Source organism: Pteropus medius, unplaced genomic scaffold (genome assembly GCF_902729225.1).
Source record: "Pteropus medius unplaced genomic scaffold, Ma_sr-lr_union100, whole genome shotgun sequence".
NCBI classification, from domain to species: Eukaryota; Metazoa; Chordata; class Mammalia; order Chiroptera; family Pteropodidae; genus Pteropus; species Pteropus medius.
Window position 1 is genome coordinate 23,322,160 of NW_024342467.1, and position 26,950 is coordinate 23,349,109.

At 44.3% G+C, this 26,950-nt stretch overlaps 1 protein-coding gene and 1 long non-coding RNA gene across 2 annotated transcripts in view; both read left to right on the top strand.

Annotated features, from left to right (window-relative positions):
• Window positions 1-26,950, top strand: part of ZNF277 (zinc finger protein 277) — an 88,303-nt gene that overhangs the window by 41,856 nt on the left and 19,497 nt on the right. The window contains exons 2-4 of the mRNA XM_039862792.1: window positions 2,179-2,380; window positions 8,893-8,981; window positions 9,252-9,334. Coding sequence (XP_039718726.1) covers window positions 2,179-2,380; window positions 8,893-8,981; window positions 9,252-9,334 — 374 coding nt within the window. The remainder of the gene's footprint in view (window positions 1-2,178; window positions 2,381-8,892; window positions 8,982-9,251; window positions 9,335-26,950) is intronic.
• Window positions 11,933-25,987, top strand: LOC120602464 (uncharacterized). The gene is made up of 2 exons (XR_005652771.1): window positions 11,933-12,680; window positions 25,609-25,987. It is a non-coding gene; the product is annotated as an uncharacterized LOC120602464 (long non-coding RNA).

Below are 26,950 nucleotides of genomic sequence, written 5' to 3' on the forward strand. Positions count from 1 at the left end.
CTGCTGGCAGTGCTGGTGTCCGGGTGACTGCAGGACTCTGGCAGACCACACACACGTCCGCGTGGCTTGTAAATGCGTGCAAATTCACAACAGTGTTGGATGTACGCACTCCAGAAGAAACACAGATGGGGGTGTGCCTTTGGGTGCTGGGCGCACAATAATGTAGCATTTGAGTTTAGACTCAGCTTCTGTGTTTAGGCCACTTGCTAACACTGCGACTTTGGAAAATTACCTAACTTTCCTAAATCTCAGTCCTCTCATCTGGAAGACGGGGGTTATGTGAGTACTAACCAAATCAGGTACTTAGGATTAATTGAGAAAGTTCCCTAAAACATTTTGCTAGTACTTTACAAATAACTAACACCTAGTAATGTTCGTTCTTGCTGTTAGTGATGGCTGTTACTACGTCGTTTTCTGCAGTCAATCAGAATTAATTTATAGGTACCTCAATCAAATTGAGGGAAAGCTATATAATATAGTACTTGTTACTTCCTAGATGGCAAGTCACGTTTCCTTTATTTAGAATATGCTGCCTTTCGTTGTCCTATTCTAGTGCACATAAAATATTATTAGAGTTTCATAAGCATATTATTTATGCCTCTTTCCCTCATCCTGTTTTTTCCTATGCGGGTTTAAGTTCCCACAGAATTTAACCTACAACTGAAGAACTATAGAATTCAAAACTTCTTGCTTTCATTACTTAATAAACAATTGCGAACACACCAATTTTATTAACAGTGCTTCTGAAGTGCTTGTATATTTCAGGCATTCTCCCCGTTGTCATGTGAACCCTGTTTTCAGCTTTTCTGGTATTAAGTAATTTCATGGAACTCAGACAAACAGTTTGATCTGGCACAGTTTAATATGAGCGGGGGGTCATGAGTGATGTACTAGGGGACATCGTCTGTGCGGCGGGCACCCTCCATCTGCAGCTCAGGTGACTCCTGCTCCCACAAACCCTGCACATGCTCTGTCTCTGTCTCTTTATCCTTTAACTTACTTGTATCTTCAAACAAATTGTGAGCACGTTAGCCTTGGTGGCAAGGATCGTGTCATGCAGCGTCACGCAGGAAAAACCAGCATGCCGTGCATGCTCAGCTGAGCTTTGTTAAGTGAGTCGATGCTGCCGTTTATACACGTCTCTTATCGGACTTGGAGGCCGTGGTCAGCAGCGCACACCACGAGCCAACTCAATGGATTATTCAATTGAGAGTCCCTTAGAAATAACGTGAAGTAAGATAAAGACGAGAAATGGAATGTAACAGTGGCATTGATAGTAACCTAACTCCAGAAGCCTGTCTTTCTTTCCGAAGGTTTCCCGGCCTTCCTCAGATGCCGGCGCCTCACCCTGCCTAGCTGGCTGGTACCAACTACTCAGTCGCCTGCTTTAGGTGACAGCCGTCTATCCCAAGAGACCAAAGAGGGTTCCTGACACACCTGGCTGTCGCCTGAGGCCCTGAATTCAGAACTATAGACTTTACACCTCAGCTCTTAAAGATGCTATGAGTGATGTTAGGAAAAGGAACAGACAGGACAGACGTGTGCCATGCGTTTAGTAATTGAGCATTCATCTCTTGTTCACAGGAACTTGAATTACGATGCATGACTGTGTCGTGAGAACATGGTAAATGTAAAGTAACATCGAGAACTGGCATCAGGGCCACCCAGCACATGCCGTGCCAGGCCACTGCAGGGCTCTTCTTTGCACATGACGGATAATCAAGTGGGCGAGGCTTTGCAGGTGCAGCTGGAAGCGGCTTGAAAGTGCTTGGCTTCATCATCTGGAGCCTCGGCACAGGCTGTTTCCTTCCCATAGCGTGATGGCGCTCAGCCACAGGTCACGGCTGGGCCTTCGAACCTTAACCCAGCAGCCTTGCCCCCAGCAGCCCCGGGACCTGCGGCCCTTGGCCGGCGTCCAGCAAGAAGGCTTGAACAGCTACCCTGACCAATGGGCTTCTCCCATTTAAGCCGGCAACTAGGGAGTTTGAGGCGCTCTGCAGTGCCCTCGCCTCCGGACTGCAGAAGCTGCCGAAGATGGTGATGCAGCCTCCCGCTCCCTGGCGCGCTGTGGTTTTCTTTGTGGAGACATGTAAATAGCTTTGGGATCCTTTTAATGCAGAAACCGTCCTTCTAAAGAGAGTTGGTTTCAGCTCTTATTTCTTTTTTTCTCTCTCCCAGACAGCAAGGACTGTATCCTGGAGCCGCTGTCCCTGCCAGGAGGCCCAGGTGGCCCCACCACTCTCGAAGGCCCCTCACTTGTGCCGTGTATTTTCTGTGAAGAATGTGTTCCCGTGGCCGAACAGGACCAGCTTCTGAAGCACATGATTATTGAACATAAGATGGTCATAGCTGACATCAAATTGGTTGCTGACTTCCAAAAGTAAGTTTTGTTTTTGTGAGTAAAAGAATTAAATTTATTTTTCATTAGAGAGAAAGCATAACATATGTATATAATTATGCCTATATGACTGTGAAAAATGTATATTCTTTTTCAGGTTTCTCCTTAGATTTTTTTTAAAAAGTCTTTGCGCTCATTTGCCTTCTTGAGTGTGTAAGTTGTATTTGAGAATGCCACATACTGTTGCATGTCCTACAAATTCTGGAAACAGACCAGCTTTCCAAAGAGTAGGCGATGACCCTTCTCTGCGTTCCGCAGGACTCTGACGTTGTTAGTCTCTATCACGCTGGCTTGTTTGTTTGTTTGTTTGTTTGATTGATTGATATTTCAAGCCACAGCTATTCTCCGGCTGAGTGAGCTCTCCCGGGCAGTCCAGAGTAGACTTGGCCACCAGAGGGCAGTGTCTGGGGACAGGGCTCCTTGGAGCTTTTCCAGCCACAGGGCTGTTGCCCAGAGGGCTCTCAGCTTAAGTGCCTTGACGAGGTTGAAAACCAGGAAAGAACGGAGCTATTCGACAGGCCAGGAGGGTTTAAGGGTAGACAGCTGTTGAGGTCGGTGACTCAGAGACTGAGAGGGAGAGGACGAGGGAGATGAGCAGATGGAGGTGCGTGGTTGGGGACCGCGAGCACCAGGCGAGTGTGATACATAAGAACCTGCCCTGCACGCCAAGGCCCAGCATGAGCTAGACGACCCCCACGCGCACCCGACGTGGGAAGACCCATACCAGCAGACGAGCAACGCGGGCAGGTAGGCCTTTCCTCCCAACTCATGATCCCCAGAGGGGATCGTCCAAGAGAAATGCCTTCTCCTGGGCAGCTGTGGCAGAGCAGTTATGTTCATGTCATCATTATTTGAAACTTAATAAGCGCTTTCCATAGAAACAGCATGGCAGTAGCCACCGGCTTTATACAGTCGCTAAAAGCATACATTTTGATATATCTGATATGGTCCCATTTTGAGATGTTCCAGTTTCCCTGCACAGCATTGGAGCGGCCCAGACATTGTAAGATCCCTGCATCTAAACTCCGTGTTGCCCGGACCACACCCTTCCGAGCAAGAAACAGCCTTCTCATGGTGGGCCTTGCAGAGCAGCAAGTGTGTTATAAATGAGTAGACTGTGACCCCAGCCAGGCCTACAGTTGAATACAGACTTGGCGACTTCCTACCACGTGACTCCCAGCAAGCTACTAACCCACTGTACGCATCAGTACCCTTCTCTGTAAAACAGGGGAACACCAGCCCTCATAGGTTGTCAAGTATTATTAAAACAGGGTGTGTATAACACCTGCTGTGTCATTGATATGAATCTCACCCATATGCAGGCAGGAAAGTCACATTGTTTAATAGGTCTCAGGTCTTAGGAGTCAATAATTAAAGGTTTGGCTGAATCACCGTCGAAGGGCAGTTATGTAATAAAATGTATACTTTAATCAAAAAGAAATGCATATCTGATGTAAGTATTTAATAAATAAAGTGTATAGTGAACGTGTACTTTAAATTTAGAAACCTAGATCCTGCTTGTCAGCTGTCCTCCTAATTAAGTAATAGTTTCACTCTCAGGAAGGAAAAATGTGCTTAATTCAAGTTGACCAGGAATGTATATGAGCGAACTCTGTTGCTGTACATACCTTGCAGTATATCCAGCCTCCCTTAGATAATACGCTCCTACTGTTTAGGGAGCCTGAAATTTCTTCTCCGAACAATCCAAGTATTGGCCGCGATCAGAGCTGAACTGGAATCTTCTCAACATTGAATGACTGTTTCCTAACATCAGAAAAGCAGTCATAGAGGGGTTGGGGGCTGGGGATGGACAGAGCAGTAAAAGGTCAATTGGCATGAGTTAATTCACTGAGTACTTCTTTACAAAGTGAATTCAAAATACGCATACACACACACACACACACACACACACACACACACACACACACACACACAGAGCTTCCTCAGCAGTTGTTGCTTCTGAATACAAGTAATAAAGATGATAAATAATAGATAAGAGATAGACTTAACCCTATGCTTTATAAGAAATAAGCTATAAGTTTTCATGTTAAATATATGTGACGTTTTCTTTATTGGAGCAAAGTAACAATAAGACTTTCTCAGGCAGAGGGAAGAAGACAAAAACAAGAATAAATATCTTTCCTATGAGCCATTTAACATAGTTATTTATACCGAGTAATTTGCTATCTTTATTCAGTAGATAGAGTTTTTCCAGAAGATAAATGTTAACTGCTTAATTCTTACCCCTTTCTATATTAAATTCCATTCATTTAGTGCTACTTAATTAACACCTATATCTCAAATCTTTATGCCTCTGTCAGTAAACACACCAGTTAGAGTGGGGGGCTGGGCAGGCAAGATATCGCCGCAAGGATTTTTTGTGACACAATTTTGTGAAACATGATTGAAGTTCTTTCAAGAGATAAAAAGCATTTGCTGATGACCTAATAATTACTTGTATGGCTTTAATAAAGTATGACATGCTTTGATAACTCATCCAAGTAACAAGTTCATACCACATATTATTACTTGGCATCTTTATTGAGTGGCTACAATTGTAGTTTTAAATAAACTAGAGAAATAGAAAAAATTACGAGATTCACCAAATGGTCTCTTAATGTTGAAATTTATGTTTTAACGAGTGGGGAAAAATGCCACAAGAAGAATTTATTGAAGACATATCTTTAAGCCGTCCCTCAATTGAATACAATTTATCTGAATGCTTCTAGCAACCATAGGGAAATGTATATATTGACACCTGTTAAATTTAATTATAAACTAAAAGAGTACTATTAAGTGTTTAACTGGGGTACATCTTAAATTTAGACTTAGGTCAAATGTATGTTGTACTTCAGATCTATGTATGTAATATACTACAATAAGACACAGTACATAATTTTATATATGTCAGTCGCATGGTAATTTATCATCATATTTTGCTTTTGTCACATGATTTTTTCTCTGATGTCATTGTCACCCAACCTCTGGTCAGGAAGAGAACGTTCAGATGGCAGCTTTGCACCAGACCTATTACCTGCTTTATGCCCCTTCCCTCAGAAGCTACCTGACAGGATCTCAGAGATGGTATCTGAAAAAACATTTCCAAGATTCATGCTCCTCGTCCGTGGAGCAATGAAATAAAAAACCTTCTGCCCAACTGAGCGCAGAGCGGGGTCTTCTCCGCCCTCGTCCGCGGGAAGCCCTCCCGCAGTACCTGAGGGCAACTGAGGCTCTGCTGGGGAGACTGTCCCCAAGATTCGAAGTCAGTTAATGTCGAATCGCTTGCCTTGTGCCTGCCACCTGGAGGTAAACTTGGACACAAATGAGTAGGCGATGTAAACCTTCTCTTCAACAGTCAAGGAGACAACACCCAAACGTGGGTGTCCTTGGAGACTGAGCCCCATGGACTGTTGGGCTCGGGACATTGTCACCTCCGTAGAGGCACTTCTTTGCTCCTCTCACTTCTCAGGCAGTCCCAAAACCACAGCCCGGACAGCTGGTGTCACCTGTCAGCGCTCAGGCAGGAGGTTAGGGCGGTTCAGACCAAGGGCTACTATTCTAAGATCACGCACTTTTTGTAAAAGCGAAGATATTTCCTTTTCCTTCAGATTTTCATTTCTGTAGTTCAGTTTTGTCTTATCAGAAAGCATTCTCCTTGGTCTCTAAGGAATCAAATACTTCAGATTTCCATTACAACTATAATTCTAGGGGCCTTTCCTTTACCTGCCTCGCCTTTTCTGCGATTCTCGTGTAGACGGGTCTTCTCGTGACACTAGAGGGACTGTGTTGTGAAATCTTGAGTTTGGGTTTGGAGCCGGCAAAGAGCAAGGTCAGATCCCAGTTCTGACATTCCAGCAGTGCGGCCTAGGGCAGGTACAGGTTCAGTAAGTGGTGGCTGCTGGGAATTGTCATCTTCATCCTCGTCATCACTGCCCTCTTCCACTGCCTTAGCCACCTCTGTGTGCCCTCTGGTACTATTTATATACCTATTTTAATTTGCTCATTAACTATTTGATGAAATGTTACTATTGTTTTTGTTGTTTTAGACACCAGTATTTTTCTGGAATAAGCATAAATTCTCTACTACTCTAAGTATGTTACTTTTTCTAATAATAACTACCATTTATTAAACACCCAGCCTGTTGGACACTGCTTCGTATATATTATCCTATTTCATTGTCACCAGTTTATTTTGAAAATGAGTAAACCGAGTTTCGGAAAGATTACAAAACTTTAAATGCAGGTTTATCTCTCTGAACACAGAGTCCCTGTACCTCTGTTCGCTGTTGCCTGCAGGGCTAATGGAGTCATTTTGAGGGTTTGATCACAGTCTTAGTCTGAAAAGCAAACTCTTTCTAGCGCCAGACCTGTGCGGGTACGAGACTTATTGTATCGACTCTTCATTACAAAATAACTCAGTGACTGTCCAAAGGACAGTCTGGTCACTAGCACCAGCTCTCACGTGGTCGTCCACTTTATGTGCTTTCACACAGATGTTTTGCTGAGTCTCTAAACATTTTCCAAAGGTGAGCAGCCTGGGCATTCAAGAAACCGTCACTGCCTTTTAACACCTGGAGACCCACGGTGGACTGATGTTATAAAGAGCTGACCACTGGTCTCAGTTTTGGCCAGAGGCTATCACCCCGTGGTCCTCAGGGGTGACAGACCTGTCCTTGGTGTATTCTAGTGGTAGCTCTGAGGGAACCCCAGGTAGAACTTGGCGCTTCTGTTTTGTCCGTTAACTCAGCACCTGGTTCTGCTGTTAAGAATTAACGTTAAGAAAGAGAGGTAAGGAAAAGATGGAAACAAAATATTAGGAGGCGGAGGCTGCTTAGAGAAACTTACAGGAATCTTCAGATGCTCTTTTACCTCTTTAAAACATGTGTCGTGGACCCACGTTGCGCAAAATACTGCTAAGTACTATATCGGGCCATTTAAAATGTCCAAATTCCTGCTCTTTCTGTGCGTTCCTTCTATTTCAGTAAACCTCGTCTCTGTCACAGGTTTGGTTCTTCATTGTTTCTTTGCGTAATCCATCAGATGTGTAGCCTGATAAACCATTGTTGAGCCCAAGAGAGAATGTACCTGTTAAGAAGGGCCCCTGGTGGCCGATGGAGCTCAAATTTAAAAACAAAGCTTAGCAGCTGTTGCTGAACAGGTTCCTGTCACACAGGCCATGCTTCAGAGAGAAGCCGCCTGCCCGCACTGTGTTCCTGCCTCCGAGCCAGCCCTTCTAAAGGAGCCCCTGGAACCCTGTTCCAGCCAATAGGGCTGAGACTTTCCCCCTCCAGTCAGATTCACAGCTGTGTCATCATTAGCATCTTCACCAACCAGTCAGGAAGACAGTGCTATTCGAACCACTCAAACTATGAGGATTTGCAGTCCTCACATGCACAGAGGTGGGCCAGCCAGAGACCAGGTACAGGCACTGTACGTAAGTCAGCCTACCCTCCCCCTCGGCGGGGCCCCCTTTCAGCTTCCATCACAGGCCTCCTTTCCCCACTAGAGCCGCAGCATCCTCTGAGCTGTCTCAGAGGACAGAACAGCCACCGCGCCCGGCCGCCTCACAGCCATGCTGGTCCACAGTCGGGCCGTATTATAATCGAGCCGTGTCCCTGCAGAGCTGTCCACAGCATGCTGTTCCACAGCCGAGCTGTTCGCATCGAATAAGGCCCGCCCCTCTGCCGTACTCCAAATCGGGGGTTTCTGTCGGTGCAGAATTGGCACCAATGACCGTTGGTTGACACTGTAGCGTCAACCTTTCTATTTCCTTTCTTCTCATGAAGGAAAGAGACCACATTCTCTGGGTACCATTCGATGAATGAGGTTGCAGTTGTCAATAGAGATCTTGTTAACAAATGGAAAGATGAACGAGCAGCTTGTCGAACCCCGTCATCTTTCTCGCTCTCGTCAGATACGCAGGTCTGGGGGTATGCTCTTCTTTTAAATTTAGCCACGATGCTCATCAGATGTAAGAATTATAAACTTGACTGTTTTTCAAAGGCTAAATTTGGCTAACATCAGACCCAGTGTGGACATACGGAATTTTTCTTTCTTGTTACATAGACAGTGAATTTATGCTGACTGCTCACTGCATTATTATCATGGCTTCTGCACTTTGATATATAACCACCCAACTTTCAATTTATTGAAAAGTGTACATTTTAAGTTCATATAAACTTGGATGCAATTTCAGGAAAACTTCATTATCACATAAAATAATTCACTTTAGCTTTCCCAAAGGTCTGTTTATTGAATTTGGGGATAGTAAAGTTTAATCATTTTGTTGCCTTTGCTGGATAATTTCATCTCATTAAATATTTCCTATTTCTACAGCGCTCTCCTGCCTTTATATTTAAAATTTTTCTAGCAGTTTTCAGTCAACATTTGATTCGTTTCTTTGAGATAATTAAACATTCTTATAAAATTCTGTCATTATAGAGAAAGTGCTATATTGAGTCTTCTCAACAGTTTTTCTTTTTGATTGTTCTAAGGTACGTTTTATATTGGAGGAAAAGATTCACTGAACAGCCCATCACAGATTTCTGTAGTGTGATAAGAATCAATTCCACAGCCCCACTCGGTAAGTGTGCATCTTAGCGACCATCTTTTCCTTACGATCCAAACATTCAAAGGAATCATCTCACTTCCTTAAGTTAGAATTCTCTCTTTCATGATAGCTAAAATTAAATTGCTGTGTTTATGTTGCCTGACTTCAATAAAGCTGAAAACATATCTATATACCAGAAGAGAGATCGTAATAGACATAGATATAGGCACAGATTTTTTAAGAAATCTTTCTGGAAGAAATGATAAATATTGTTTCTCATTTATTTTTCTAATTTCTCAACAGAAGAACAGGACAATTATTTTCTGTTATGTGACGTTTTACCAGAAGATAGAGTACTTAGGGAAGAGCTTCAGAAACAGAAACTGGTAAGAATTCTTTTAAAGCATGAAGAGTCTGTTGGAAATGTATACAGAATCATTGTTGTTATTATCGTTCTTTTTTTGTTACTTTTAATTTTAGAAACTTTCAAACATACAGAAAAGAAGAGACAATACATCAGGATCTTAAAACAGAAAAAAGTATGCACTTGATTGAAGATTAAAGCATTTCATGTTAAAAATGCAGAGAGAATTTTTGGCTTTGTTTTGCTTCCTGGATTATCTCTAAAATAACAACAAAGCTTACACATTTAAGTGTAATTTTAGCTGCCTGACACATGCTAGGGTTCAGCAGTCACGGAAAAATGCCCTCAGCTAAAATTGAGTTGAATTGATTAACTTTTTTCTCCTCTAAACTGGGATGTGCTATGTATGTACTAACACCTTTTTTTTATTCTCTTTTATGAATTAAGCATATGGCTAGATTAACATAGTAGCCTTTCTCATTTTCAGCCTGAACCACAAGCAGGCTGATTTTAAAATCTCAGCATCTTTAATCTTTAAAAAAAGATAACAGTGTATACAAGTGTTAAAACTGTCATTTTCATTAGGTGAACAGAAATTGATTACTTTTTTATTAATTTTATTTAAAAGTGTGTAGTTTTCCATTATTAGTTGTGGTTTAATCTCAACTATTACTTGAAATTGACTCGCTCTTTAGAGGTTGCTTGTAAGTGTCCCTTGTACCTTTGAACTTGGCTAGATGTATTGAGAGCACTCTGATTTTCAGTGTTTCTGCCCAATCCTCACGAGATCTAGGAGGAAAATAAATCCCATCCCAGATGATTATTTATCCCATAAGAGGAGCTGATATTGTTGGATGTTGACTTATATGTAAGAAAAATTTTGCTGTTTCTGTAGCAACGAACCCACTGAGGAAGCAGGACTCCCCGCGTTTCTCTTCTTTTCCTGCTGTGACGTCTTAGATCCACAAGACAAGGATGAATTCACTGTTACACGTTATAGATTTCGTTTGCTTGCGCTACTCATAATTTTCGATTTTCATGAGTTTTCTCAGTCTTGCTCACAGTGGCCTTAATCGAGAATGATCAAACTGTCGTAATCTCATGCCCGCAAGGCTTTCTTTATAAGAACTCAAAACCTGCTACTTCAATATTGCTGTTACTCAGTACACAGGTTTTTTCTGTCTACAGATAGACTCAAGTCCCTAGAAGATTCTGACACAAATCCTAACCTGTGAGTTTTTCCCTCCACGCCATCGAGCAATTCTCCGACATCAATTACGTGTCCTACAGTTTAACTCCATTCTGACACTGCCTACCCAGAGATAGTGTCAGAACCTACAGGTTAAAGTCTTAGTCCCACAGGACTGCCCTCCACTTCAGATGCCAGTCACAGGTCCAGATTGTCACCTATGCTTCTGACCAACCGGGTTCCATTAATCTGCTAGAGTGGCTCACAGAACTCAGAAAAACAGTTTCTTAACTAGATTACCGGTGTATTACAAAGGATATTAAAGAATATGAATCAACAACAGCTAGATGAAGAGATACATAGGACTAAGGCCAAACAAAGGAGCTTCTTTTTGGAGTTTGGGGCCTGAAAGACAGCATGTGGATGCATTCTGACTCATCATCCTAGAAGCTCTCCAAACCCTGTCCCTTTGGGCTTTTATGGGTGCTTCGGCGTGTTTGTTTAAATCATTGGCCATTGGTGACCGAACTCAATCTCTAGCCCCTCTCTCTTCCTAGGACGTGGGGTTGGGGGTGGGACTGAAAGTTTCAGTCCTGTAATCAGTCACACAGTGACTCCATGGGAAACCAGCCCCATCCGTGCTACCTACACGCTTTCCAAAGTCACTTCAGTAACATGAATTAAGACACCTCTATGGCTCTCAACGCTTAGAGATGCCGGGAACAGAGACAAAGACCAAATATGTATTTCTGATTATAAATCAGGCCATCACACTTTCTTACCAACTTTCTGGTCTGAGAAAGTGATAGATTTGATGAGAGCGAGCGTTAAGGCAGCTTAAACAACGTGAGGAAATTGTGGTCAGTCGGTACGTATGTTTGTTGCATTTCTGCTTAACGAGATGATCATACAGAAAAGTGCAGGTCATGCTTCATGTCAAAGAGTGTACAGTCTAGAGGGAAAAAGGCAAATATTGTGGTTTCTTATCTTGGTAACAGAGGTGATGACAGATATCTTGCGCTCGTGAAGGCTCAGTGACGTAGTACATTATCTCACTTAGAACAGTACCTGCCACATAGGAAGCACTTAGTGAAAGATGCACGTACTACAGATAACAATAATATTGTATCTTAACAATGAGAAGGGTGTGGGTAGTTGGAGAGTTGTGGAAAAGGGAGGGAAAATGCATATGGATCTGAATCGACAAGAGAAAAATTCCGAGAAGTCCTAAGTTAAATCACAGTGGCAGAGAGTGAGAGAAAGAGACGGGACAGTTAACCAGTTCAGAGCTGCGGGCCAGCCGACGAGAGAGACCGCCCGCCTCCCCGGACGCCGGCGGAGCCTGGGCTCGCGACCACGACAGCCGCCGCACCCCGCGCCTCGGGACCTTCAGGACTGTGACGGAGCTCTCTCCGCCTACGGACGCTGCTCCCGTCCTAGAACTGGCCCCGCTCCACCTTGTCCCTCCCCCGATGTGCGGTCAGCGCAACGTCATTCAGAAGAGCTCACATCGTTCTTCCCCAAACGTGGCGATGAAAGAGCCCGTCACCTGCAGGCGTGTGGCCCACGACCTGGCCCCGGAAACCGTTTCTCTCCGAAAAGCTTTCGGCCACGGAAGGCTTTTGTGTAACAGAACATTCCGTGTGCGCGGAGGAAAGTGAGTAAGTGTAATCTGGTCGAAGTAGAAAGGTTTCGTCGGAGGGGGAAGGAGGTAGGTTTGAGGAGGCGGGATGGAGCTCATCTGGCGGTCCCTCGGTGCCAGGGCCCTCGGTGCCTGTGTGGTGATGAAGACCCACCGACGTCTCCTCATCGCCCACGACAGGGAACTGAACATGACCCGAGCAGCTGTGCAAAGCTCCACTTACGCTGGACAAACCCTGGCAGAGAGCAGACCAGCCCGGAGTCGTGGAGGGAAGCCAGCAGCTGTGGCGCCCAGCGCATGCCCCGCCGCGTGGCAGCCCTCCTCTGCTGGCGAGACGGTGGCGTGGACAGATGAGTCGGGCCCTGTTCCGGCTGGACCCACGGGGGTTGCGGAAGAGAAGGAGGAGGCTCCTGCTGTGCCCGAAACCCTGAAGAAAAAGCGAAGGAATTTCCCAAAGCTGAAGATCAAGTGCCCGAGAGAGAATTTTGCCCGCAGCGATGCTTCAGAAGGCCAGGCGGGAGCCTCTCTGTGAGGAAGGTAAGCACCATCGCAGGGAGCACAGACAGGTGTCCAGACAGACTCGATCGGCTCGGTGGCAGGAAAGCTGGCGATGTCTTTGTTCCTGCGAGACCCAGATTGGCAGGTGGCATCAGGTCCAGAGGCGTCCGTGGTGTGAGCCCAGAGGCCGAGAAGGCTCTGCAGCTTCTCACCCTCACCAGCTCCGGTGACAGGCACACAACCTCGTCTGTGTTCATGTGACCTCAGCTCAATGTCAGGAGGACCTCGACTCCAGTCCATGACAGAGGGCCCTCCATCCAGAGCCCGGTGCTCCCGATCTGCCTTGCCGGTGACTTCTTATGTATCATTCTTTGCTGTTTATTCTCTCCCTTGAACTCTAAGCATTTAGTTTAAATAAACCTTCGTGTGGTTTGCTCGCCGTTCAGAATGACTTTGTGACTCCTCTGAGGGGAGGAATTCTGTTATACTTAAATATCCTTCGACGGCACTGGCTGTACTGCTGCGCTCACCTTGGTATTTCGGTATTTCTTCCCAAATCCCCTTTTGAAGAGCAATCCCTATTTCTGTGTGATTGGCTGGAGGCATATGGAGTCCAAGTGATCCGCCTAAGGTCACCATACCAAGTTCAAGGTAGAACCGTATTTCGTTTTCCAGTTTTCTTCTAGATCACGTTGATTCCTTGACATTTGTGAGATTTGTGTGTGTTCCAGTTTTCTTTTTGAAATGCCTGATTCATCCTACGTGACACTTCTTTGAATTTTTTTCATATGCTCTGAAGGGAACTACAGAATTAGGAAAGACTCTTGAGGGTTTTAGTAGCTTTTATATACCTTCTTCTTTCTTTAAAAATGTTCCCATGGTCTCATCGTTCTACCTTAACCCCCCGTCTTTTCTCTTAAATGAGTGTTTGCAAATCTCTCGGGAGCCTTGTCCCCCCTCCAAGGTACTCGCTCTCATCACTGCCACCACTATGCTGGTGGCTTAAACTTTGGTGCTGGCACAGAGCAGGTCGGCAGAGTAAATATCTGTCAGTTGAGCTCGTCTGCAGCTTTTTCTCAGCTCACCTCTGACCTCCAACTCTGTTTCAGGTTAAACTTTTCCATATGGATTTTCAATCAACACCTTAAGTTTAGTGCACCTAAAAATGAGCTTATTTTTTTCCTACCAAAACTTGCAATGTGTCTGTCTCCTTTGCTTACATAATGGTGCCACCATCTCCTGGTCACTCAGTGTGGAAATTTCTAGAATCGTCTTGAACTCGTTCCTTTTCCTCATTCCCATACCTGTCATTTGTCAAGTCCAGTCAGTTCCACTCTGAGCCCACGTCCACACCCTTTGCCTTTCACCTTGTTTATATATTAAAACATGTCGCAGACCAGTTTAGCCCCTTCTTCTAAAACCTGCAGTCGTCTTGTCCTCTGTATATTCTTAAGCTTTTCTGGGCTCAAACTGCATCCTCAGTGCCTTCCCCCGTCTTTTCTTTCAGTTCCCCAGTGTCCAGTCCCTTCATTTATTCAATAAGCCTTTGCCAGACAGTGTTGTAAATGCCGTTGTCATGGCGCAGGCCACGCCCTGGCAGAGGCCTCGCTTGAGTGAAAACACTGCGTGCTGTCAGGACGCTGCTTCATCTGCGTGAATAACTCCCCCCCCCCCCCCCCCCAGACATTAGATGCGTCAGGGTCGTGTGGCTCTCAGGAATTAATAACCCTCTTCTAAGCTCTGGTTTATTTGGCTTTTCGATGATAGTTGTTGAAAAATCTGTCGTCTTCCTGGATTAGATGCCTCTTAAGGATTGGGACTTTCGCATCTCCTTTTTTATCTTTTCTGAGACATGTTCATAAAGTATTAACTTAAATCTAATCCTGACGTATTGGCGTTGTGTTTCTGTAAAGTCTCGCAGTCAGCTCTCCCTCATTTAAGAAAGAGGTAAAATGGCTGAGGCAGATCTCTTCACTCGCTGGGCTACACTTTCCACATAAGTGTTAAAAAGTACTAGCTTTTCCATTTGCCTGCAGGAGAAGACATGTGGCATTCATAAGCTCTCAGTAGCAAGATGTAACTTTTAATTAAATTGGGATGAAAAGAAACATCCATTTAGCTACATGGGATTTTTTTTTTAATCACTGTTATAAATGTCAGCTTGAGAGGTCATTAGTGATAACTATATTTAATGAAAAATTTTAACGTACATAGCAGTTCGATCCTCTAGAGAAAAAATGTTTCTTTGTTTTTAACACTACTGCATATATCCCACCTCCCCCGACAATAAAACAAGAACAAAATGAGATCAAACATCTCCCAGTGAGATTTTCTGTCCTCATGCCACTTTCTTTATAGATTTTCGTGACTTTTAATAAAGAGTCAGGTTATTTTATCAGTGACTTCAAAATAAAAAATCAGTTCACATTCATACCTTTCCTGCATAATCCCTAGCTTTGTGGCACAGAGTTCTCTAATAGCGTCTAGACTGACTTTCCCAAATAAAAGATGGTATTTCTCATTGAATGTAGCATTGTTATTAACAGTACACCTGAGATAAGTTAGCTAGCATGACCACCGAGTAATTTCAACCTTCAGGTTAATTAATGTTTTCATTTAGGAGACAAACGTAAACCCAGTCTGAACCAATACTGAACTGGATCCTAAAGTTTACCACTTCGCTCTCCTTCAACAGAATTTAAATTTTACGCGGCATTTTTTATATGCATTGGCTCTAGAGATCAGTAATGCAGTATTATTATTTCTGTTTAGAAAGAAAAACAAGGTGAAAGGTACTCGGGAATATGCTCAAGGCCATGTTATATACAGTTAGAAAAGGAAGGGACTCAAACCATTTTTCAGCCCAAGCACCATTCCCTTTCCAGTTGTACCAGAATCCTTTATCAGATTTCGTCCTTCTTCTGGAAGCAGATGTGACATTTCCTAAATTGACATTTGTTAGAATGAATAAAAATGGATGGACCAGACATAAATACATATGTGAATAAATAATGGTGTTTTGTTTGCATTGCTAGGAATTTTTTTAAGAAAATCTAATTTCTTAATATTTTTGGTCAGTGGTAGATAGGAATTTCTTATCCCTTTTGGCCTAATCGGCTTATATTTTCTTTTAAAACTTGAAAGACAGTGTGTTCTCAGAGTCTCCTCTGCCCTTAGGGAAATGGGGCTGTACTTGACCTTGAGTTTACCCAGGAAGATACCTCCTCAGGCAGGTAGGGCTCTCCTGAGCCATGCCATGCTGATAGCACTCTTCCCGCACGTGGAAGATGCATATTTTGCGATCTCCCATAGCCACCTTTCAGTGTTTGAAAGGCCTCCTCCTCTTGCAGAAGCTAGATCTCCCTTATATCTTTAATCCAGATAGAAATTCGGCTTTTCTACTTCTTTTGTGTTTAATTCCTGGGTATTTTTTTGTTCTGTACTTCTGCCGGTTTTTTTTTTTTTTTTTTGTATTGTTGATTTATTCCATTTGTCTATGCAAATGGTTACACTTATGTAATTTTTTCCTCTGCTACTTAATTTTTTTAGATGTTCTGTCTATCTTGTCTCTCTTCCTTACTCTTAAAAAGCTACCTCAGTGAGATTCCAAGTAGAAAGAAAATGCTGTCTTTCTATCCATCGTAACGCACAGATGGTGGTTGTCTTTATCATCGCAGTTTCAGAAAGGGTGGGAGGGACCGATGTCTTTTAAGAAGGTGAGATGTGAGTCAGATCAGATCTCATGTGTTCGGGGGAGTGTGTCATCCTGTTGAGAAACCTCTCTCTGGGTTTTTGTTTTACTCTCTTTCTCTAGTCATCGACTTGTCTTTTCTCATTTATTTATTAAAATCCTTGATATTGTCCAGGTTAACTTTCCTTCATCTCTCATAAAATGATGAGAACAGTGGATTTTATTGATTTATTTTTAAAAACTGTAGAGTGTCATTGATAATCCTTGTTTTGATAGTTATTCCTGCCTCTACATGCAGAGGTGTGTTTTGGTTTAAGTACATTGCTGACATAAACTCAAATGTTCAAATCATCAGATTCTCTCAAACAGGTTAGTCTTCCACAAGGCTCCCTAGAATATTTTGACATTTAAAAGGGAATTCTTTGGAGGGAAAAGTACCTTTTTACTTGACCCTAGTCAGAGAGAGGGCTTCTCAAATATTTAAGTTTCAGGCAGATTCTGTTTTGAAAGTAGTTGAAACTACATCAATATCTGTACGGAAATTTATTCATGTTTCCGTCTTACTTTGTTAAGCAGACTTGTCCCCTAACCTTTAAATTAGTGGAAAATTTACTGAGCTTTTTCTGCTTCAATTTTCTCATACTGGGTATTTCATCAGACAGGATAGAGGGCATAACAGACGAAATAAGAGCCTTCACCATGACTCTTGAATGAGATTCAAATGAAAATACCACACTTACTGTCAGAAGATGAAAGAAATAGCAGAAAGAACAAGAGGCGATGCTGTTCTATTTTTATCCTTTCGAAGACCATTTCAATAATTTATATAATGTTCACTCAATCCGTTTATATAACTCAAGTAATTAAAATTCTCCAGTACTTTGAACTTTATGTAGAATAAGAATCCGGGCGTCTTACCAAGATCTCAAAGTGTCTGTCGCCAGCTTGCCATCCCCTGCCCCGTCCACTCTGTCCACTCTGTGCGGCCACACTGGCTGTGCCTCTGCTCGCCCGGCACACCGCGCTCCTTCCAGCTCCCCTGCTTTTTGCCCTTGGCACTTGCTGTCTGCTCTGCCTGGACGCTCTGCTCCAGAATCCCATGGCTTTTCTGAAGGGAGGGGAAGGTTTTGGAGAAGGCGAGGTGACATGAGCCCAAGGTGAGCCTCTGTGATGGCGCTGTAGGCAAACGGGTGCCTCGGAAATGCTTTTGGAACATAGACAGGGGAACTCAGATGGTCAACTGAAGCAGTTTAGGAAAAATGACATTCTGTGGAGGATTAATGTCAGCTCTCAGCTAGTGTAGACACTCACAACTTATACTGACTGGTTAATTTACTGCAAACTCTTTTCTCAGTGGGTAGGAAAGATTTACACCTATTCTGAATTTGAGATTATGACCAAAAGAAGTCATCGCAGTGCCCATGTAATACCAAAGCTTTCTTTAACCTTTGGGAAATTTTTGCTGAATAAATGGCATTTGTCTTAGCCAATCAGAGTGTCCAAGTCACCTATTTTCACCAACAAACAACCCTCTGTACGTTCCTTTCACTTCGTTTGCTCTTCGGGCCGGGCGGGAGTGGCGAATGGAGAGCCGGAGAGCAGACAGACTTCTTTGGTCTCTCTTTTTTGACACCAGTGATGGCCGATGTGCTGTCCTCCACGCGTTGATGTCAGTCTCTAGGGACTGCCAGTCCAGGGTCTTCCGCGCTTGTGCTTACGAGCGGCGGGTGTTCACAGCCTCCAAGAGGAACCGCTCGTCGTCCCTGATGTATTAGGGGCTCCGCCATTTGGCGTGCAGTCTGGGTGCTGGTAGAGTGAACAAGTCACTTCAGGAGGAAGCTAGTACTTTGTGTCTCATTCGTATCAACAGTACAGACCTTTTTATGCATGTGACTAATTAAAATTTTAATTTTTATATTTTAAGCCTCCATTTTGTTGATCATCTGCTCTTTCGTTTTCACCCTGAACTGTGATCGATGAGGGAAAACTTAAGGAAATCGCTAAGTTGTAAATTGCTCCGCGGTTGACTCTTCAAGGTCTTTCTTCTTGGCTCCTGAGTGCGCACGCTTTTGTCCCCCTTCTTGAGAGGACCCGTCACAGTCCCCGCATTAAGCAACAGGTAAATGCACCACGGACCTTTCCCGGTCCCTGGACACACTAGGGCAGCAGAGGAGCTGGGGGCGCGCCGCGGGCCCCCTCCGTCTGTCACTCCCCCAGGCTGTGGGCAGGCCCACCCCGCCTCCCAGAGACAAATCTTCATCTCCATACGTTTTAAATGTCTTAAATACTGAATATATTTCTTTAATATTTAAATCTTTTGACAACAAAATGCAAGTCTGTGATGTTGTCACATGTCCTAAGAAAATGCTTTGCGGAACTTGCTTGGACTCCGCCCCTTAGTAGTTGCCCAGCGCTCCTGCCCCTCCCCACTCCGCAGGCCTGAGCCCTGCACCCTGCAGGATTCTGGGCCCCACCAGCAGCTTCCAGCTTTCGCTTTGTGGGCGCGAGAACGGTCCCAGCCATTTGCTCAACTCGCCCTTCCTCCTGTGCTCTGCCAAGGACAAACAGTCCATGTGTCTGTCCCCGCCTCTCCGAGCGCTTGCGCCTTTTGGAATTCAGTTTGCTCGCCTTGTGACTTTGGCCTTTTAGATTCAAAAGAAGATTTTTATTTGGTTGGTTTAGGCTTTTTTGGATTATCCACCATTTTCTCATTTTAAGAGTATTACTTTACAGCTTTCTTCATCCCAGAGTGGAACAACTCTGTCTGCATCATTTTAATTAATATGTTAATGATTATTTACCTGGATGCCTTTCCTCCTTTCGTAGAGTTTAGAAAGACACACACACACACATATTTGTCTGCTGAAGGAGGCATAGCTTGAAGGGGCAAATGACCCTACTATTTGTCATAAATAAATTCTAAAACCTGCTGTTTGGTATCTAATCTTGGCTCTTAAACCGAGCTTCGGGATAATTATATCAGTAAATTGCCACACTTAGTTACCTTGGCATACATTTTGCCTGAAGTTTGAGGATATGCCAGCAAATCATGTCAGTCATCTCTAGGTGTTCTTTGGATAATTCTCAGACAACCCACCAGCCACCTACACAATCAGGGTTAGGCATCTGGTGACACCTTACTTAAAATTTAATCCATGTTAAAAATCATGACCATGATAAATGCAGTACAACTTTGGAGGCCAGTAGTTGGTGTTGGGCGGGTAGGGTGGGGATTAAAATGATTTTTATAGGGGACTCTTCTGTCTAGTGTGTAACTGTTCTCTTGAGTCATTTTTTACACAAAATTAAATGACTTTCCACGCAAACTCCAGTCTATGTGCAGGACTGTGCAATTTTTATAAGACTGTGTCACCCCAGATGTCCCCTGATTGCCTTCTAAGGCCTGTGGCTCTACATGCAAGTGACAGCCTAGAAAAGCAACGTTCCAGGAACATGATTGGAAGGACAAAGTCAGGATTATTACCAACCAATATTTATTTTGAAAATGTGTTCGGGAATTATTATTTGAGGAAGTTAATAATTTTTCTAGGTTGTCTGAAACCCCCTCACTCTCAATCAGGAGGAAGCAGATATCATGACAACCCTTACCACCCCCCACCTGCCCCCCTCTCCCGGCCCGACTGATTTCTCGCTTGAGTTTTTGGGGTATAAGCTCGGCCAGAGTCAGCTCATTTTGAGGACCAGTGTGAGAAAGTCTGTGTTGTTTGGTCTGTCTGTCCTGAGGATGCGCCCGTTGCATCGTATAGTGTATTTAGCATCAGTGACTTCTAGTCCCCCAGTTAGGCCAGACTTCACGAGACACAGCCCTGCACAGGACTGTTCTCACTGTTGACAGATCCCAAGGCCACCTTCACTTCTGACCAGCGGGTCACAGTTTCAGGGGTTCCAACTACTCCCCTCGGATTCATTAATTCGCTATAAAAATTCACAGAACTCAGGAGAGCACTGTACTTATGATTAGTTTTTTATAGAAATAAGTACAAATCAGAACGAGCCAAACAGGGACATACATAGAGTGAGGTCTGGGAAAGTCCCAAACATGAAGCTTTCATTGTCCCCAGAGGCACATCAGCGTGTGACAGTACGCCAAGTGTTGCCAATCGGGAAAGGTCACCTGAGCTTCGGGGTCCAGTCTTTGCAGAAACATCACGAAGCAGGATCGATGGACTCACCACACAGCTAAGCGCAGTCTCTGGCTCTTCCCTTCCAGACGCCGGGCGACGTCATGTGCCTCGTGTCTCTCTGGCTTGGCAGTCCCATCCTGAGTTACCCTGTTCGCATGAACTATCAGGTGGGCGCAAAAGGCCCCTGTGAATGACAGAGACACTCCAGTCAGTCAAAAAATGCCAAGGGTTTAGAGGTGACAACCCAGGAACGAGGGACAAAGCCAAGTTCTTTGTTGTACAAACCCTGGTCGGAGCTGCTTCCCACGTCTAAGAGAGGCGACAGCCAGATTTGGGGCCACTTCTGGGCTCCAGTGTGTGCGTGTGCATACACACACGTGTATTTTTATTTTTCATCTTCAAGTTATGTGCCCACCGTGCCCTAGTTTTCCTTTCTTTACTCTCAGTTTTGGGGCGCACAGTTTTATAGCAGCCAGAAACACTTATTAGAACAAGATAGGGGTGTAAATGAAATAATCTCAGATGCCTCAGAGGTAGTTTGTGTTTGTGGAGGTACGAGATGCTTCTGTCTTCCTGTGGAGGCCTCAGGCCACTCCACCTTCAGGAAGGTCCGTCGTGTCCGCTGTTGGGAAGTGCAGCTGGGCTCCCAACCTGAGGATTCTGTGCTGCTGCCTTCGGGCTGGGCTGGGCTGGGCAGGAAACAGTGCCATTCAGCCAGCGAACTCTGCCCTGCATCTAATCCGTCAGTATCTATAAAACGTTTTCAACACCCATAATGAATGACTGGGGCCTTCGTTTGACTTCCTTGTGTCAGTGCAAGTGTTTCCACTGGACTCGTCATTCTGAACATGTTGTATGTTTGAACTTCTCAAAGCAGCTGACGAAATCAGAATATATAAATTAGGTAAGTATTTGCACACAGGAAAGCTAAAACTTTCCTGTGTGCAAATACTTACCTAATTTATATATTCTAAATTGCTTTCTCGTGGATTGGCTGATTTTTGTAACTTTCAACCTAACTACCATTTTCATCTTCCACTTGTACGTCAGGCCCCTGTGACTGCTGAGTGCCATCTGCTCGATCTGCTGTCTCATTAATGCTTCCCCTGCCTTCAGCTTACGAATAAAGATGGGAGACTGTGCACTGACCCCTTTGCTACCACACTTGACATTTTAAACCAATTAGACAAACATACAGCTTGTTATTATGACTCTTCGCCTTATACATAAGCCGATCTTGTATCCTTACGACTGTGCTTTTTATCCAAGCCTATTTTGCAATGAAAATTTTATCTGATTTCGTCAGCTGCTTTGAGAAGTTCAAACATACAACATCTGCGACATTCTCTTCATCCTTCTATTCTGTAAATCCATGAATAAAATCTAATATACCTGCCCAGCATGAGACTTCTTTTTGAGAAAAATAAAACCCTAAAGCTGGTGGTCTTCGATTTGCACTTCTTTGTAATGCTTTATGTGAGTCGTCTCCTCATATTTTTTGGTTCATAAGTGACTTTCAAGCATATGCTACCGCTGATCCTATCAGATACCAAGCTTTACAAAGGAAGGAAGGAAAGACAGAGGGGAAGAGGGAAGGAAGAAGGAGAGAAAGAAAGAAAGGGAAGGAAAAAGAGAAGTATGTTTCTCGATTGCCCGAGGGGCTTCCTTTTGGTGTGTCCACGCGTGCGCGGTCGGCAGCGGTCGGCACGCGTGTGTGTCCGCAGAAGGACGCGCAGAGTCTTCAAGGCTCAGTGTTGTCCTGTCCCGTCACGCACGTTAACAGCGATGGCAGTCAGGGCGTTGGGGCGCAGTGGCGACGTGGCTGTCCCCTGCCTAGAGGCCTGCCCGTTCAAGGGACTGGAGGGAGTGGGGGCCACAGAGAGACCACCTGCACCTCACGGTGACTGCATGCCCCGGCCCGTGGGGCACAGCGGATGCACAGATGCGTAGAGCAGTTTCGCCTCTGCACGCTCACTGTCTGGCGGGAGACATATGGAACTGATTACATAAAAATAGTAACATTAATAGGGTTTCCCTAGCAGCGATCTGTATACCTGGAAAACCACTATCGAGTTTGGAAAAAATCCCCTTTCCACACATCAGAGCCAAAGTCCCAGGCCGGTGAGTTATTCTGTGGTTTAAGATTTAGAGGCAGGTCACCTAACAACCAAATGAGACGTGTGAACCTAGAGTGGTCTTGGTGGGAGTTGGGAAGGAGGGGAACATTAAAAGACATTCTTGGGACAGTTAAAAAATTTAAATATTGCCTGAATGTTGCATGCTATTTTGGAAGTATTGATTTTCTTAGGCGTGATGATAATGGTATTGGAATTATATGTAGGGGTGTCCTTTGTCTAAGGGAGACATGCTGAAGTGTTTGGGAACAACGTGCCGTGACGTCTCAACTGATTTTCAAATGGTTATATGCGTGTGTGTCGTGTGTGTGTTGTGTGTGTGCATGTGTGTGTGTGAAGAGAGAGAAAGAGCAAGGGGGAAGGGGAGAGAGAGAAACTGGCAAATCGTTAATAATTCTTGAAAGTAAATATTGGGTGTAGAAACGTTCATTGTATTGTTTATGCTTCTCTGTGAGATTTTTCATAATAAAAATCGATGGCAAAAGAGACCGTGCCAGAGTTAAAGAAAAGCCTGACTCGACTGGCTTCCAGGTTTACTAATTTATTTAGCACACCATGACGTAACTATGAATTCTTTGTTCATCTAAACTCAATTTCAACAAATTAATGAGGACTTTCTTCCTGATTTATTGACTTGATTACAGTTGGATAATGTAATCTGTAATAGAATAGTCATAGAATTAAAATAATTTCTTTTTCATCTTCACATGATTTATTCTAAGTAAAATTTCATCAAAATATATAATATATTTGGTGCTTCTATTTTAAGAAACGAGGACTTTTTTCTATTTGTTTTATAAGCACACATATAAAAAATAATTAGTAGGCCATTTATTAAAAATAATGGGTACAAAAAGACATAAATGAAAAAAGAATAAAAGGAATAAAAGAAAAAGTAATGAGTAGACTTTGTTAGATGGATAAGTGGGAAAGCAGTTTGCCATTTTATTTATTATTTTTAAACAAAATAATAATGTTCTTTAATATACTTAGTTTCCTGAATTATTGGATTGCGTAATTATTCTGGTTCATTTCCTTATCTTGACTTGCATCTCCTGTAGTTCTCAAAAATTAGTAACAAACAGCAGTTACTCTTTTAAGATATAGACTTAGTAAAGTATAAATACACTATTAAAAGTAAAAATAATTAATTGAAAAACAGTTAAAACATATCTCCCTAAATCCCTATCCTATAGCAACATAAAATTCTCTTATGTATCTCTGTGTATTTATAAAAATTATCAGTTGTGAGTTAAAAAACTAGAACTTTTAAAATAATAACCAATAATAAGCTCTACGTCTACAGTAGGGTATTTGTTTAAATGACTATCTTAACAGCCTTTACTATTCTGCATTTTGCGTGGAACATGAGTGACTCCGTTTTAAAGCGAGTGCGCCCCCTTGACATCTGGGTGAACCTGGACTTGACCCCTCCCCCCAGGTGCGCTCTGGCACGTGCGCACAGCGCTCTGGCTGCACCGGTCACGGGGTTCCCATCAATACTCTCTCCCGGACGAGGTGCCCTCGGTGTTGCTCTGAGCTCTCTCTGGCGCCTGAGCCCCGGGGCACCTGGCCCCTTTGATCGCCCAGCCATTCTCCCTGCTTTTAGCTATAAAATTCTGGGGGTGGGAGGTGCAGGCATCCATTCGTCCTGCGGTCGCCCGAGACAACTTTCTGTATACAAGTCCCCGTTAAACTCTTTAAACGCGCAGGCCGGACTCCGCTGCCCCATCCCGTGGCCATCGGCCCCTTCCGCATCTGGGGGCCACTTTGAATTTACGGCCCTCTTCCGGAACAATTTTATGTTACGTGTGAAATATAAATCATGTGAGTACCAGCCCTCTGTCGGTAAGAGGTGATCAAGTGTTTTACAGACGCCTTCGAAAAGTCCGTTTTGCTTTCCAGGAGAGCGTTCGGGCCTATAGTGTGTACGTTGTCGAACCTGGGGTGTTTCTTTAGTGGTCATGCATTCATCGAGGATCTGCTGTAAGACATGTCATGTGGCGTGAGGGAGCTCATGTTCCAGTAGAGACGGGTTGGGACACAGTATTCCTGAAAACCAAGCCAATGAAATGCTACAGACTGGCAAAATGACATGTCGCCTCTAGCAGAGAGCGGTCAGGGACAGCCACCTTTATGTCCACAGAATGTTTCTCAAGCAGTTGAGAGATCACCAGCAACGAAGTCCTAGAGAGGTGACATGCCCGTGGCCACATTAAGAATCAGCTAGTCAGAAAAACAGGACAAGAATACACATCTCCTCAGTCCCAGCCTCCACTCACCGGAGACGTAGCATCTGAACCGAGCTCCGAAGGGTTAGTAGGGTAGCGGACTGCAGAACGCACAGACTGATGGAGGAAAAGGGGACAGTGCCCCGGGCCATTGAGAAGCCTGAGAAATGATAACAGGTCACTGAGAACTGCTACCGCGGATAACAATGCACAGTAATTATAGCAGATGCTCCTGTTTTTCCTGAAACAGAGTTTATATGAGGAAACAATGCAAGAGAAGGCTTTGAATAACCTAGGTTAGAATCACGTGGGAGGCCTTGTGAATGCCATTCTAAATAGTATGGATTTTATTCGGAAGAAAAAGGGAAACTATTGCTTTGCTTAAGCCTCTGTCTCATACCAGTTCAGATGTAGTCATTTTTGTAGACTAATTTTTAAGGTCCACGTACAATCAGATTTTGACTTACATCCCTCTGGGAACGCAGCACATCAACATACTTTCTAAATGTGTGTACAAGGAAGGTCTTTCCTATAAATCTCTCCATCTGATATCTTAACCTCAGTAGATGCAAACAGCAGAGAACACACAAGTAACAACAAAGCATCCCTGCAGGGTGAAAATAACTGCCACAGAGCCCATCCAGACAGGATACTGGGGGATGCTGTTTCCCACGTACCAAACATTTGACTTAATTTTATACGCAGAATTTGATTATCTGGATTTTGTTTGCCTGGGTCTCCAGAATTCCTATAGCTTCGTTCTAGGCTAAGGAGAAGAACAGGAGGTCGAAACAGAGGATAGCAAAAAGCACGTGGAAAGGAGGTGTCGATGGGGGAGCCAGTTGAGGGCACAGAAGTAGACTCACTCACCGTGATGAAAAGCTTCAGTGAGTAAAAGGAGATAAACACAGACGGCCATAGAGGAGAGGAGAAAGTTACCCAGAAGAACACACGCGGTGAGACGTGGGTGTCTCTCACGGTCCAGCGTGGAAGTGCCCGTTCATACGAGGGCCCTGCGTCACGCAGACCAGTCGATTATGTCCCGAGTGGACGGTAGAGGAAACACGAGCGGTGTCTTGGAAACCATCTGTGTAAAACTGCTAACCCTTTAAACACAAAATTAAAATTTTTCCATTCTAGAAAATCTGCTTATCCAGAATACCTCTTTCTCTAATTCAGTGGGCACGGTTGTGATTGTATATATTATTCACCTCGTTATTTTGGTGTGTTCTAAAGCCTCAGATGCTGAGAAGCTAATCAATTCCAGACTCATCTAAATGAAACTGTGGACATTTTGAAAGGAAGGTTTTTAAGTTGCCCTACCTGTCCAGTCTCTATCCGCGGGGCTGTGAACTTGTTTGTCCACTAAACAGAAAGATCTTTGTTATATACGTGTCTACAGATACTCCGGTGGGTACCTTCTGAGAGGAAAAAAAAGCAAATATGGTACCCTGGCAACAGCACCGTCTTTGGCACCAAGTGGCTATGTAGCTTTAAACAAGTCGTCCTAAGATCTCTTTATAGGGGATTAGTAAATAGTTTCACGAGGTCCCTTTTAGTTCTCAAATTCTGAAAAGCCAGTAGTGAGCAGTCATGGTCGGAAAGGAGGGGATCTTACTGGGAGGATAGACGTCATTAGGATGTAGGACACGTTAATGGAGCGACGTTAGGACGAGAGCCCGGAGGGCATAGGCAGTGTCCACCTTACTGCAGCCACAAGCCGAGTGCAGCGAGAACACAGGCTGGAGCCCACCCATCGGAGCGGAGACTCCGGTGAAAGCGGAGCCGCCTGGTCGCCGTGTCCATTCTTCCCAGCTGCAGAGCTCGGCCCTGCGTCACCGATACTCCAGCCCTCGAAACGAGCGGAGCGGAGAGCCGGCGGAGCAGCGAAAGCTTTAACTGGCTCCTGGCGGGAGGGCCCGGGAATGAGATTCAAAAGCATGTGCAACAGACTAAAGGCAGGTCTTGGCAGGACGAACTTGGGTGAAATTAAAGGGTAAAGTTGTTGTATGGAGCCTGCGAGACCAGAGACGACACGGGGGTGCCCCAGAGCCCGCGTCACCTCCCATGGTCGTGGGCGGCACGGACATCGCGGCTGGGAGCCCAC